The sequence below is a fragment of the Papio anubis genome, chromosome 17 (genome assembly GCF_008728515.1).
Source record: "Papio anubis isolate 15944 chromosome 17, Panubis1.0, whole genome shotgun sequence".
In the NCBI taxonomy this organism is placed as follows: domain Eukaryota; kingdom Metazoa; phylum Chordata; class Mammalia; order Primates; family Cercopithecidae; genus Papio; species Papio anubis.
In genome coordinates this window covers 1,210,142-1,224,571 of record NC_044992.1, presented here as the reverse complement: position 1 = coordinate 1,224,571, position 14,430 = coordinate 1,210,142, and the positions used below count along the sequence as shown (strand labels likewise).

General features: G+C 57.1%; 1 protein-coding gene across 6 annotated transcripts in view; it reads left to right on the top strand.

Annotated features, from left to right (window-relative positions):
- Positions 1-11,148, top strand: part of MYO1C (myosin IC) — a 30,355-nt gene extending 19,207 nt beyond the window's left edge. For all 6 annotated transcript variants that reach the window (XM_021928506.2, XM_009189312.4, XM_021928507.2 and 3 more), the window contains 16 exons: positions 43-123; positions 2,506-2,611; positions 2,710-2,827; positions 3,402-3,515; positions 3,591-3,667; positions 4,048-4,116; positions 4,218-4,302; positions 4,402-4,561; positions 5,136-5,219; positions 6,525-6,618; positions 6,713-6,768; positions 6,943-7,078; positions 7,157-7,227; positions 7,517-7,614; positions 7,820-7,919; positions 9,425-11,148. In XM_021928506.2, coding sequence (XP_021784198.2) covers positions 43-123; positions 2,506-2,611; positions 2,710-2,827; positions 3,402-3,515; positions 3,591-3,667; positions 4,048-4,116; positions 4,218-4,302; positions 4,402-4,561; positions 5,136-5,219; positions 6,525-6,618; positions 6,713-6,768; positions 6,943-7,078; positions 7,157-7,227; positions 7,517-7,614; positions 7,820-7,919; positions 9,425-9,451 — 1,476 coding nt within the window. In that variant the 3' untranslated portion in view covers positions 9,452-11,148. The remainder of the gene's footprint in view (positions 1-42; positions 124-2,505; positions 2,612-2,709; positions 2,828-3,401; positions 3,516-3,590; positions 3,668-4,047; positions 4,117-4,217; positions 4,303-4,401; positions 4,562-5,135; positions 5,220-6,524; positions 6,619-6,712; positions 6,769-6,942; positions 7,079-7,156; positions 7,228-7,516; positions 7,615-7,819; positions 7,920-9,424) is intronic.
- The last annotated feature ends 3,282 nt before the right edge of the window (positions 11,149-14,430 follow it).

The window sequence follows — 14,430 nt, the reverse complement described above, 5'->3', positions numbered from 1 at the left end:
CTGTCCCTGTGCCCCTCCCTGACCCCGGCTCTGCCCACACAGACCATGTGTAGCTCAAAGAATCCCATTATGAGCCAGTGCTTCGACCGGAGCGAGCTCAGTGACAAGAAGCGGCCAGAGACGGTGAGGAGGTGGCGGGACCGGGCACAGGGGTGTGTGCACCCCAACATGCATGAGGGCCTGCATGAGCCTGGGAGCTGGCAGCTTGTGTGTGAACGCGTGTTGGAGCCTGTGTGCACATATGCAGGTGTCTGTAGGGGGCTGCCTTAGGTGCCTCTTTGCCTACTTTTGTTTTTTTTTTGAGACAGAGCCTTGCTGGAGTGCAGTGGCGCAATCTTGGCTCACTACAATCTCCACCTACCGGGTTCAAGCGATTCTCCTGCCTCATCCTCCTAAGTAGCTGGCATTACAGGTGCCTGCCACCACACCCGGCTAATTTTTTGTATTTTTAGCAGAGATGGGGTTTCACCATGTTGGCCAGGCTGGTCTCCAACTCCTGACCTCAGGTGATCCACCTGCCTCGGCCTCCCAAAGTGTTAGGATTACCGGTGTAAGCCACCGCGCCCATCCCTGTTTGCCTACTTGTGTGTGTGTGTGTGTGCTGTGTCTAGAGTGGAGCCGTGTGTCTTAAGTGTGGGCTGTGTCTGTAGGGGAATCCGTGTGTACATCTGTCTCTGTGGGTGTCCCTGTGTTGACAGCTGCCTCTGTGGCTGCTGTCATGTGTCCACCCACTCAGCAGACATTTATAGCAGACGCTGCCAGGCACTGAGGTACCAGAATGAGTGGGTGTGCCTGCAGCAACGTGCACAGGGTGCTTTGCAAACTTAGAAGAGGGAACAGCAAACGGCCTGACAGGGTGGAAGGGGTGAGGGGTTGGGGAGGCTCCCTGGAGGAGGAGGCATTGGAGATGACTTGGGAATGTCAGATGAACCTATAGTCAGGGTCCAATCCAGACACAGAGTCTAAAAAGGCCAGGAGGTGAGCGGGAAAGCCATGGCATCAAGGAGAAGGACCGGGAAAGGCAGGCATGGCCAGGGTGCCAGGTGCAGGGAGAGCTCCAGCGAGCTGGGGGCAGAGGTACGGCTGTTGGGCTTGGCAAGAAGAGGGAGCCCCAGAGGAGTGAGGTCAGTGGGTCCATAGGGAGGTGGAAGCCAGACTGCCTAGCAGGGAGGGCATGCCGGCGTTGTGCTGCCCAGGGTCTGGCTCCCTGGGCCCCTGCCCGCTGCTGCTGTCTGCCCCACCCTCTCCCTAAGCGCCCACATCCTCCTGGCCCTAGCGTCTCCGTGCTGTGGATGCCTGCGCACCCTCCCGCCTAGACCTCTCCCACAAGCCACAGACTCTATCTCATCCTCTTCCCCTAGATGGCCCCGGGCACCCTAGACCCCACTGGTCTGTAACAAACGGGCCCTTGGTCTCCCCCTCCAGGCTTTCTCCTTCTCTCCCTAACTCAGGACAGGGATCACTAGCCCAGTCTCCCAGGCCAGAAACTTGGGTGTCATCCCTGGTTCTTTTTTTGTTTTGAGATGGAGTCTCGCTCTGTCGCCTAGGCTGGAGTGCAGTGGTCGCAATCTGGGCTCACTGCAAGCTCCGCTTCCCAGGCTCAAGTGGGAGGTTCACTTAATTATCTTGCCTCAGCCTCCCGAGTAGCTGGGATTACAGACACCTGCCATCATGCCCAGCTAACTTTTGTAGAGCGGGGGTTTCACCGTGTTGGCCAGGCGATCTTGAACTCACGACCTCAGGTGATCCGCCCGCTTCGGCCTCCCAAAGTGCTGGGATTACAGGTGTGAGCCACCGCACCCGGCCCCTTAGTTCTTTTTTCTCCTTGTCCCCCTCCTCCAGCCAGTGGATCTTGCCGGAGTACTTAGCAGCTTCCCCTCAGTCTTTCCCGGTAGCCACTGCTGCAGGCGTGAGCCACTGCACCCGCCCCTCCTTACCCTTTAAAGCTCAGCCAAGCGTCATTTCTAGAAGACGCCTCCTGGTGCTCCCTACCCCTCAGACTGGATGAGCTGTCCCTTTGTGGGGCTCTCAGAACCCCCAGGCACACACCTGCTACTCTCGGACCACACGGAATTGTGAGTCTTTGCTAAGGAGTGTGTTCCTCCGCCAGGCCTGAGATCCTTCCAGATCCTGCAGAGCAGCGTACCCAGATAATAGCTGAATGTGTAGCATGGGACACGCTGTTCAGGAACGCAGCCCTGAAGTTCTAGAAAGAAAAAGAAGGGTCACTAATGGGAGGTGTAGCATTGAGGTTGCTGGGAGACCTGAGCAGGAGTTTCAGACTGGAGTGAGGCTCGGAGACTGCGGTCCCTCGCCCAGCCGGAGGGTAAGGGTGGAGTCTGGCCCCCTCCTCTGCGGTGAGGAACGTGCGGTGGGAGGAATAAGGGCCAGGCCGAATCAGGGGCTGTTGCTTGCGTCACTAGCCGGGGGAGTGGGGTACTCGCTGCTGGGGTCAGCAGCTTTAGCCTAGCTCCGGCCAACCTTCCACGCCTCTCGGCTCGCCAGGTCGCCACCCAGTTCAAGATGAGCCTCCTGCAGCTGGTGGAGATCCTGCAGTCCAAGGAGCCCGCCTACGTCCGCTGCATCAAGCCTAATGATGCCAAACAGCCTGGTAGGTCCCTCCCACGGGGGACTTAGGGGCCGGGCCTCCCCTGCAAGTGACAGACTGTCAGCGCCAGCCCGCTGACCTTGGCTCTCCCCCTCCCCCAGGCCGCTTTGATGAGGTGCTGATCCGGCACCAGGTGAAGTACCTGGGGCTGATGGAGAACCTGCGCGTGCGCAGAGCCGGCTTTGCCTATCGCCGCAAATACGAAGCTTTCCTGCAAAGGTAGGGGCAGGTCCGGCTTGGTGCCGGGGAAGGGGAGCGGGAGGGTAGGAGCCCCTAGGTCCCATGAGGGCAGACAGGGGTTCTCGGCCCCATTTTAGAAATGTGGACGCGGAGGTCCTGGGCTGCTGGGGGCCTCGTGCTAGGAACCTTCGGTGCTGCAGACCTGACATCAAGCTGGGTGGAAAGAACGACCGGCTCCCCTGGCCGTGCCCTCCGGGAGCGGCTGCTCAGGGGCACAGGATGCCTAGGTCCACGTGCCAGGCATCAGAGGCAGGCGGTAGCAAGCCTTGTAGGGCAGCTTCCAAGCGGCTCAGAAAGGGTGGAGCGGCTTTGTGGTTCTTCTGAGTCGGGGGTCTGGGGGGTCAAACGGTGTGAATTTCATCTCTACCACTTCCTAGTTACTTGGCCTTAGGTAGATAAGAACGGTTTCCTCATCTTTAAAATGGGGGCAGTGACCGAGTGAGCCTCCTGCGAGCTGTGAACGAGTCAATGGGAGCACCCAGTGGGTGCCCAGAGCAGGCTGCTAACTGGGGTGGGTGGGGACCGCGTGCATTCCTGCCCCTCCTATCCCCAGGTACAAGTCACTGTGCCCAGAGACGTGGCCCACGTGGGCAGGACGGCCGCAGGATGGGGTGGCTGTGCTGGTCCGACACCTGGGCTACAAGCCAGAAGAGTACAAGATGGGCAGGTGAGTAGTGCCCATGCCAGGTGCCTGCGGGGAATAGGGGTGGCAACCCCAGGCTGATCACTGCTGCTTTCCCAGGACCAAGATCTTCATCCGCTTCCCCAAGACCCTGTTTGCCACAGAGGATGCCCTGGAGGTCCGGCGGCAGAGCCTAGGTGAGAGAGAAGGCCACCTTTCCTGCCGCACGGGGTCTGTTCCCGGAAGCAGGGAAGTCACTCCCTTGGGCTTCTTCTCCGGGGAATCCACCCCTCCCTACCAGCTCCAGCCCCACACCCAGCTCCAGGGAGTCCTTCTCCGGGGAGTCCACTAGTTGACTTGGAACCCCCTCCCTACCAGCTCCAGCCTCACGCCTGCCATCGCACCCACTGCCCCCCCTTCTCCGGGCAGTCCCCACATTCATTCTTCTTCACTACTCTCCTGCTCGCTGGCTCCTTCGGCCACTGTCCCATTCATGCCACTCATGGAGGGCAGACGGCACCAGGCTCCCAGCTGGCTCCCCGCGCTCTGGCCAATTGCCTTTCTTTCCCAACTGCAGCCACAAAGATCCAAGCTGCCTGGAGGGGCTTTCACTGGCGGCAGAAATTCCTTCGGGTGAAGCGATCAGGTTCGTGGGCCCATGGGTTTTCAGGAGGGGCAGGGTCTGGGGCCAGGGGGGGCCACCATGGTAAGAAGATAGAGGTCAGCCATCTGTGGTCTCCACGACAGCCATCTGCATCCAGTCGTGGTGGCGTGGAACGCTGGGCCGGAGGAAGGCAACCAAGAGGAAGTGGGCAGCGCAGACCATCCGGCGGTGAGCACCAGGGTGCCTTGTGGGGGCTGCAGAGCAGGGCATGTGGGGGGTTCATCACCAGCCTCCTCGCTCTCAACCCTGTCTGGCCCCCGACCCCAGGCTCATCCGAGGCTTCATCCTGCGCCACGCCCCCCGTTGCCCCGAGAACGCCTTCTTCCTGGACCACGTGCGCACCTCTTTTTTGCTGAACCTGCGGCGGCAGCTGCCCCGGAATGTTCTGGACACCTCCTGGCCCACAGCCCCACCTGCCCTGCGTGAGGTCTGTGGGCACCCCCTGCCAAGTTAGGGACCATCAAAGTACACAGCAGAAGGGTCTGATTTCTTGGGGCCAAAGGATCAGTCAGGGAGGGGCTTATGGAAGGCCCAGACCAGAGCTGGGCAGTGAAAAGTAAGGTTTCTCTTTTTTTTTTTTGAGATGGAGTCTCACACTGTCGCCCAGGGAGTGGTGCGATCTTGGCTCACTGCAACCTCTTGCCTCCCGGGTTCAAGCGATTCTCCTACCTCAGCCTCCCGAGTAGCTGGGATTACAGGCACCTGCCACTACGCCCAGCTAATTTTTTTATTTTTAGTAGAGACAAGGTTTCACCATGTTGGCCTGGTTGGTCTTGAACTCCTGACCTCGGGTGATCCACCCACCTCAGCCTCCCGAAGTGCTGGGATTACAGGCGTGAGCCACCGCGCCATGCTGAGTAAGGTCTCTTGACTCAGGAGTGGAAGTGTCGTCCAGATGGAGGGGGCTTTGCTTATCCAAAGGCTGCAGTAACATATGTTCGATGTCTTCAGAGGGAAGGGCCCAGGGTGTCCAGGAGCTCTGACCTCACTCTTCCCTTCAGGCCTCAGAGCTTCTGCGGGAGCTGTGCATAAAGAACATGGTGTGGAAATACTGCCGGAGTATCAGCCCTGAGTGGAAGCAGCAGGTACGCAGAGTGGTGCTGGGTGAGGATGAGGAAGTGGAGTCAGGGAACCGCAGGCATTCCTGAAAGAGTGTCGGCCTAGAGGGGCATTTACCCTGGTCTACCGTATTTATCCCGCCTACTGTATTTACCCCGGTCTATTCTATTTACCCCAGTCTACCGTAGTTACCCTGGTCTACTCCTGCGTCCTGTCGTAATTACGGTCCTACCCGTGTTACCTGCCTTCCTTATTTATCTCGGCTTATCGTATTTACTCTGCCTACCGTATTATCTCGGCCTACCGTATTTATCGCGTCTGTCGTATTTAGTCTGATCTACCGTATTTATCCTGCCTACCATTATTTGCCCTGGAGTCTACATTATTTACCTTGTCTGTAATTGTTTACCTCGTGTATCGTGTTGCCTTCTATCATTGTTCCCAGATCCATTCCACCCCCCGTCTTTCCATTCCCCCAGATCCATTCATTCCATTCCTCAGATCCATCCATTCCGTCTGTTTTTCCATTCCATTCCTCCATTCCATTATTTGTCCACCATTCCATTCCATTCCTTCCATTCCCCATTCCCCTGTCCATTCCTTTGTCCTTATTTTCAATCTTCTTTCCATCATTTACCCCCTGTCTTTCCATTTACCCCTGTCTGCTGTGTTTACCCTGTCTGCTGTAGTTTCTTGGGTCTACTGTATTTACCTCGGTCTACTGGCGACCTCAGTTGGATGCCAGGCCCTGCTGGTGCCTTATTGGGAAGTGGACACTGGGTACATTTGGGGTGGCCAATAGGGTTCACCTTGTGGGCCAACTGCCCTTGATTGGTAGAGACTGCTCAGAACCCTGTGTTGAAAAGTCTGCGTCTTCACTTGGATGGATTGGTGATATTTGCCCTCATTACAGGCATTGGTTGATGTGCCGTGTTTTTGCCAACTCAGTACTGGATGATTCTAAAACACCCACCCAGCATAGATAACCTCTAGTAACCTTGAGTATTAGTGATCTGCTACTTAGAAGACCCCAAGCTGGAGCTGAGTCTCAGGGCCACCAGGGCCTGATGGGGTGGGGAAACATTGCAAAGGCTAGTTTCAAAACCCGGCAGTGCCTTCATGACACCGCTGGGGAGTGTTTGGTGGCGGCAGAGGGTCAGGAAGTGGGGGGTTGATGGGAGTGTGGGGGGCAGGGCTCAACCTCCTGGTGCTGAGCAAGAGAGGGACCAGCAAGCAGGTGAGGGAGGCTGTCTCAGGTCCTAAGGCTGGCTCTGCCCCCCAAGATGGTACCCCCCACCATGACACTCTCCTCACCCCCCTTGTCTCCTTAGCTGCAGCAGAAGGCCGTGGCTAGTGAGATCTTCAAGGGCAAGAAGGATAATTACCCTCAGAGTGTGCCCAGACTCTTCATTAGCACTCGGCTTGGTGAGCCCTTGACTTTCCAGCACTCAGACCTTTCGTCGTCGTCCTGGTCCCCTGTTGCCTCCTCTGACCTCCCTCCCTGCCATCTGGGTTGCAGGTGCAGACGAGATCAGCTCCCGAGTGCTTCAGGCCCTGGGCTCTGAGCCCATTCAGGTAAGACCCTGCCCTCAACCCTGAGTCCATCTGAGCCCATTCAGGTAAGAGCCTGCCTGCAGCCCTGAGTCCAGCAGCGCGGTTCTGCTGCCCAGGAGCTGGAGGCAGGTCAGGGTACAGGCGGAGCCTTCAGAGCTTTTCCCCAAGCCCCTTCAGCCTGGCCTCTGTCCCCAGTATGCTGTGCCTGTCGTGAAATATGACCGCAAGGGCTACAAGCCTCGCTCCCGGCAGCTGCTGCTTACGCCCAACGCTGTGGTCATCGTGGAGGACGCCAAAGTTAAGCAGAGGATTGATTACGCCAACCTGACCGGTCAGGCAGGGTCCAGGGCTGCAGGGGGAGGGCCCCTGCTTTGACACTTGATCTCTGACCTTTGCCCTCTCCCTTCAGGAATCTCTGTGAGCAGCCTGAGCGACAGTCTGTTTGTGCTTCATGTACAGCGTGAAGACAATAAGCAAAAGGTGCCCTTTCATGGATGGGGAGGTGGATTGGGGAGTAATGGGGGGGATGGGGAGGTGGGGGTGGATGAGGAGGTGGGGGGGAAGGGGGTGTGGGGGTGGATGGGGAGGTGGGGGGATGGATGGGATGAGGGGGTAGGGGGGATTGGGGGTGAATGGGGTGCTGGATGGGGAGGAGTTGGGGGGTAGATGGGGGCAGGGGGTGGATAGGGAGTGAGGAGTGGATGGGGAGGTGAGGCAGAGGGTCCTCAAGTTCTGGCCAGGGCCTGATCCCTCCTTCCTGGCCCCCCAGGGAGATGTGGTGCTGCAGAGTGACCATGTGATTGAGACGCTGACCAAGACAGCCATCAGTGCCGACCGCGTGAACAACGTCAACATCAACCAGGGCAGGTGAGATGCGGGCCGGGAGTGGTGAGGGGGCTGTGTGGGCACCCGGGGACAGGGTGGGGGGTGGAGAGGGGGTTGTGTGGGCACCTGGGGACAGGGTAGGGGGTGGTAAGGGGGCTGTGTGGGCATCCAGGAACAGAGCGGGGGCCCACCTTAGAGTTGGGGGTCTGTCTCCATGGAAAAACCCTCACCCACCCCGTTCCTCCAGCATCACGTTTGCAGGGGGCCCCGGCAGGGATGGTACCATCGACTTCACCCCCGGCTCGGAGCTGCTCATCACCAAGGCCAAGAACGGGCACCTGGCTGTGGTGAGTGGGGTCTGCTTTCCCGCTCATGGCCTGGCTGTGCCTTCCTTGGCTGTGCTGGGCAGAGTCCGGGCACCTCACCATGGGCCTTAATCCAGAGGCCATCATACCACCTCTTCCATCCGCCGGCCCACCCATGAGGGCCGGAGAGAGGGGCCGTTCGCGCCCCTCAGTGCAGAAAGTTGTCAAGGTGGCAGCGCGGGGCCCACGCCTGTGATCCCAGCACTGTGGGAGGCCGGGGCGGGCGGATCACCTGAGGCCAGGAGTTTGAGACCAGCTTGACCAACATGGTGAAACCCATCTACTAAAAAAATACAAAAGCCGGGTGCAGTGGCTCACACCTGTAATCCCAGCACTTTGGGAGGCCCAGGAGGGCGGATCACCTGAGGTCAGGCATTCGAGACCAGCCTGGCCAACATGGTGAAACCCCGACTCTACTAAAAATACAAAAATTAGCTGGGCGTGGTGGTGTGTGCCTGTAATACCAGCTAGTAGTGGGGCTGAGGCAGAAGAATTGCTTGAACCCAGGAGGTGGAGATTGCAGTGAGCTGAAATCATGCCACTGCACTCCAGCCTGGGGAACAGAGTGAGATGCCATCTCAAAAAAAAAAAAAAAGGCCAGGTGTGGTGGCTCACACCTGTGATCCCAGCACTTTGGGAGGCCAAGGCGGGCAGATCACCTGAGGTCGGGAGTTCGAAACCAGCCTGACCAACATGGAGAAACCCTGTCTCTACTAAAAATACAAAATTAGCAGGGCATGGTGACGCATGCCTGTAATCCCAGCTACTCGGGAGGCTGAGGCAGGAGAGACACTTGAACCTGGGAGGTGGAGGTTGCGTTGAGCTGAGATTGCGCCACTGCACTCCAGGCTGGGCAACAAGAGCAAAACGCTGTCTCCAGAAATATATATATACACAAAAAGGTTAGCCAGGTGTGGTGGTGGGCGCCTGTACTCCCAGTTGCTCAGGAGCCTGAGGTGGGAGGATCGCTTGAGCCCAGGAGGCTGAGGCTCCAGTGAGACTCAAGATCTCACTGCTGCATTCCAGCCCGGGTGACAAAATGAGACCCTGTCTCAAAAAAAAAAAAAGGCAGCACGGTAATGCAGGGAAGATACGGGATGATTGGGGGGTGCCAGGAGGGAGGAGAGGCTCACCCTGGCCAGGGTGGTGGGCATTCCTGTGGGAGTCAGGTCCGAGTCTCCAGGATGGAGACCACTAGGCCCCCACCACTCCTGCCTGCCTCAAACGCGTGAATGTAAGCGCTGGGGCTGGGTGCGGCGGCTCACGCCTGTAATCCCAACCCTTAGGGAAGCAGAGGTGGGAGGATAGCTTGAGCCCAGGAGTTCAAGACCAGTCTGGGCAATATAGTGAGACCCCACTCTCCATAAAAAGGATAAAAAAGCCTGAGTGCTGGGGTCCCCGTCTCCCCCTCACCACTTGGGTGTCTCTCTGCCCCCGACCCGGGGCCCCCCGTCTCCCCCTCACCACTTGATGTCTCTGCCCTGCAGGTCGCTCCCAGGCTGAATTCCCGGTGATAGAGGCGCTCACTGGACTCCCAGCTCCCAGCGCTTTGCTTCTGTCCTCCCCTCCCAATTACCAAAGACTCAAACTTCCGGACGGGGATCCGGGGATGCCCCGAAGCCCCCCCTGCCATCTCCCACCTCCTGCCCATCCCTCAGACGGGGACCCAGGGACACCCCGAAACCCACCCGCCATCTCCCACCTCCTGCCCATCCCTCAGGGACCCAGGGATACCCCGAAGCCCCCCTGCCGTCTCCCACCTCCTGCCCATCCCTCAGATGGGGACCCAGGGACGCCCCAAAGCCCCCCTGCCGTCTCCCACCTCCTGCCCATCCCTCTCTTGAGGGAGCAGCAGGGGCCAGGAGCTACCCCAGGAGTGGGCCAGGCCGGGCCACAGCAATAGCAAAGCCAGGGCCAGAGCGAGCCATGCCAGCCCTACTGCCGATGCCAAATGTTTGAGAGAAGGGAACTTTTGCTGAGGTTTTCTCTGAGGTTTTTTTTGATGCTTTATAGGAAACTATTTTTTAAAAAAAGCCATTTCCCACCCGAGCACACATGGGTGTGTTTTCCCTGACCCCAGCAGGGCGAGGAATGTAGCTGAGAGGTGGGGTGGGCTGGGCTCTGGTGCCCTCTTCGCTGGCCAGGCCACCTCTCCTCCTGATTCCCTTGGCACCTTGTCTGTCTACCTGTCTCCCTGCCTGCCCATCTGCACCTTTTGCAGCCCACTCTGGCTTCCATCTGCGGGCTGAGACCACGCTTGCCTGCCCTCTTCTTCCTGCCTTAAGAATGTTCTTTTAGGCCGGGCACGGTGGCTCACGCCTGTAACCCCAGCACTCTGGGAGGCCGAGGTGGGCTGATCACCTGAGGTTAGGAGTTCGAGACCAGCCTGACCTACGTGAAGAAACTCCGTCTCTAGTAAAAATACAAAATTACCTGGGCATGGTGGTGCACGCCTGTAATCCCAGCTACTCGGGAGGCTGAGGCAGAGAATCGCTTGAACCCGGGAAGTGGAGGTTGCAGTGAGCCAAGATTACACCATTGCTCTCCAGCCTGGGCAACAGATCGAGACTCCGTCTCAAAAAAAAAAAAATGCCCTTTTCCTGTCCTCATCATCGCAGTCTGAGGCCGTGCTGGAGTGAGGAAGGACGTCTTAGGCCATAGAAGTTGGAAGACTGGGAGATCATCCAGCTCAGCCCCTTCATGTTAGAGCAGAAGACGGACGCCCAAACAGGAGAAGGCACTTGCCCGCGGTCATACGGCAGGTTGCCACAAAACCAGGACGGCAGCCCTTCCTCAGAGTGCCTCACTGCCACTCCCAGGGACCGGGAGCCCCATAAAACCCAGTCATGTCTTGACAGCAGAGTTGGCTCCTTGACCAGCAATCAGCCCTGGGGGCTGCCAGGTGGGAAAAGCGCCTCTGCCTGAGTCCAGGCCTTAGGATGACGGACAGCTTGCCTGCACACTTGGGCCCCACTCAAGGATGTAGGGCCTTTTCTGGCCCCTGACCCCTCCCTGGCATGGGAGCACGGGGAAGGGCTGGCCTTGGGGGGAGCGGCAGGGGCACCACCTCTTTCTGCTGCTTCTCCCCACCCCTACCCTCAAGAGCCTGGGGGCTGCCCAGCTGCCTCTGTGCCCTTCTGGGGGTCTCAGCCCACTGCTGACACTTCTGCAATCCGGAGAAACACTAAATAAAGCAATATGTGTTTGCCAACGTGGTCTCCTTGTCAGTATTAGGAAACGAGGAGGGCCCCTGGGAGGCAACCAAGGGTCTCATGTTGCAGGTTGTTTTTGAGACGGTCTCGCTCTTGTCACCCAGGCTGGAGTGCAGTGGCACAATTTTGGCTGACTGCAACCTCCGCCTCCCGGGTTCAAGTGATTCTTCTGCCTCAGCCTCCTGAGTAGCTGGGACTACAGGTGCGCGCCACCACACCCAGCTAATTTTTGTATTTTTAGTAGAGACGGGGTTTCACCATGTTGGCCAGGCTTGTCTTGAACTCCTGACAGGAGATCCTCCCGCCTCGGCCTCCCAAAGTGCTGGGATGACAGGCGTGAGCCACCGTGCCCGGCCACCTCTCATTCAAATTCTGTTGCAAGTGACAAACCCAGTCCAAACTGGCTTGGGCCAAAACAAATGGCATTTATGAGCATTAGCACCTTAGTCCCGGGGGTAGGGCTGCTTCCAGGTGCTCACACACGGTCAGGAATGTGTCTGGAGCCATCACCTGGCTCAACCTTCCTCTACGGTGGCTTCTTTCCCAAGCCGACTCTCACCTGGAGGTGGGGTGGCAGCAACAGCCACCCACAGAGGCACCCACAGCTCCAGGTTTTCATCTGTTAGTTCAGCACTGGAGGCAGAGAGAGGAAGTGCTGGCCGGGCGCGGTGGATCAAGCCTATAATTCCAGCACTTTGGGAGGCCAAGGAGGGCGGATCACGAGGTCAGGAGATCGAGACCATCCTGACTAACATAGTGAAACCCCGTCTCTACTAAAAATACAAAAAACTAGCCGGGTGCAGTGGCGGGTGCCTGTAGTCCCAGATACTCGGGAGGCTGAGGCAGGAGAATGGCGTGAACCCGGGAGGCGGAGCTTGCAATGAGCTGAGATCTCGCCACTGCACTCCAGCCTGGGCGACAGAGTGAGACTATCTCAAAAAAAAAAAAAAAAAGAAAGAGGAAGAGGAAGTGCCTTTTTCCCAAAATGTGAAAGTCTCAGAGAGGATTCTCAGTGCAGCAACTTGAATGAGGTATCCACCCTGACCCAGTCACTGTAGCGAGGGAGAGGAGTAGATTCTGATTCGTCAGGCCTGGATCAGGTGCCTGCCCTGGAGACAGCTACGTGAACCACACCGGAAACCACAGGACCAAGAGTGGGAGATGACTCCCCAAAATGAAATCAGTGTTGCCTCCACAAGAAAGAGAATGAGTGGGCCGGGTGCGGTGGCTCACACCTGTAGTCCCAGCACTTTGGGAGGCCGAGGCGGGTGGATCACCTGAGGTCAGGAGTTCAAGACCAGCCTGGCCAACATGGTGAAACCCTGTCTCTACTAAAAATACAAAATTAGCCAGGCGTGGTGGCGAGCACCTGTAATCCCAGCTGCTCAGGAGACTGAGGCAGGAGAATCCCTTAAACCCAGAAGGCAGAGGTTGCGGTGAGCCGAGATTATGCCACTGTCCTCCAGCCTGGGCGACAGAGCGAGACTCCGTCTCAAAAAAAAAAAAAAAAGGAACAAGAGCTTCAAGCTGCCGCCGCGGAGCTCATCAGCAGATGGCTGTGAGTTTTTCTAAGAGGGCGGCGGGCTGTGGGTGGAGGGAACGGTGTACGTGGGGCTTAGAGACGAGAACAGGTTTAGCCCCGGGGTCAGCCCAGCTGCTTGAGCAGCTTTGATTTGTAACCCAGGGTGGAGGTTCTCAAACAATGAAGATACCACACAACGTGTGATATTTTGGGCTTGACACGATCCTGTATACACACCTAAATTTTGATGCCTCTTCCCATGATTAATTTCTCCTGAGGAAAATGAAAGCACTGCAAGTATCTCGCTTGTTTTATCCTCAAGAGTAACAGTGGGTCTGAAGCAGATAGATAAGATAGGGTATTAAGTGCAATTACAATGCTTTATAATTGGGTCAACATTCTTTTCTCTAGCAAACCAGAATGCATGTGAGTGACATCAAGAGACTACAGGCATCCACCTGTTTTTTTTTTTTTAGACAGAGTCTCTGTCACCCAGGCTGGAGTGCAGGCTGATTCAACGCGGTCATCCCAAAGTGATGGGATGACAGGCGGAGCCACTGTGCCTAGCCTACTCTTGACCCTTTTCTTTTTTTTTTTTTTTTTAGATGGAGTCTTTTTTTTTTTTTTTTTTGAGATGGAGTCTCACAGCCTCCCAGGCTGGAGTGTAGTGAGGCTGACCAAGCTCTGCCACTGCAAGCCCTCCCGGTTTTCGCCATTCTCCTGCCTCAGCCTCCCAAGTAGCTGGGACTACAGGCTTCCGGCCACCACGCCTCCGCTAATTTTTTGTATTTTTAGTAGAGACGGGTTTCACTGCAGTTAGCAGGATGAGCCTCCCATCTCCTGAGACTCGCGGATCCACCCACCTCGGCCTCCCTAAAAGTGCTGGGATTACAGGCGTGAGCCACTGTGTGCCCGCCTACTCTGGACCTTTTGGAGAGGTAACCAGTACTGGCTTGTGCCCTCAGCTCACATCCTGGAGGGGAGTCCAGTGACCTCCAGGAACATTCTCCAAGCAATTGTGGGAAGCTAATCCTGGCTCAGACAAGAGCTCCGCCAGTTCTCCATTCATCCTTCCTTCATTCAACCGGCTTTGGGAGGCCAAGGTGGGTGGATCATTTGAGGTCAGGAGTTCGAGACCAACCTGGCCTCCTGAGGCAGGAGAATCCCTTTGAACCCAGGGAGGCAGAGGCTGCAGTGAGCTGAGATCACACCACTGTACTCCAGCCGGCAACAGTTGTTTTATTGTTTTTGTTTTTTTTTGTTTGTTTGTTTTTTTTTTTGAGACAGAGTCTCTCAGCTTCTGTCACCAGGCTGGAGTGCAGTGGCATGATCTTGACTCACTGGGCAAGCCCGGGCCTCCCTGTCTATGCCATTCTCCTGCCTCAGCCCCCGAAGTAGCTGGGACTACAGGCGCCTCAGCCACTCCTGGGCCTCGGGTTAGTTTTTTTATATTTTTAGTAGAGACGGGTTTCACCTGTTAGCTAGGATGGTCTCATCTCCTTGACCTCGCGGATCCCCGCCTCGCCTCGGCCTCCCAAAGTGCTGGGACAGGCTTGAGCCACTGGCCCGGGCCTTTGTTTTTGTTTCTTTGAGACGGAGTCTCTGTCACCTGTGGCTGGAGAGTGCAGTGGTGCACTTGGCCATTGCAGCCTCCGCCTCCCGAAGTTCAAGTAATTCTTCTGCCTCAGCTCTCCTGAATAGCTGGGACTACAGGTGTGCCACCATGCCCAGATACTTTTCTACTTTTTAGTAGAGATGG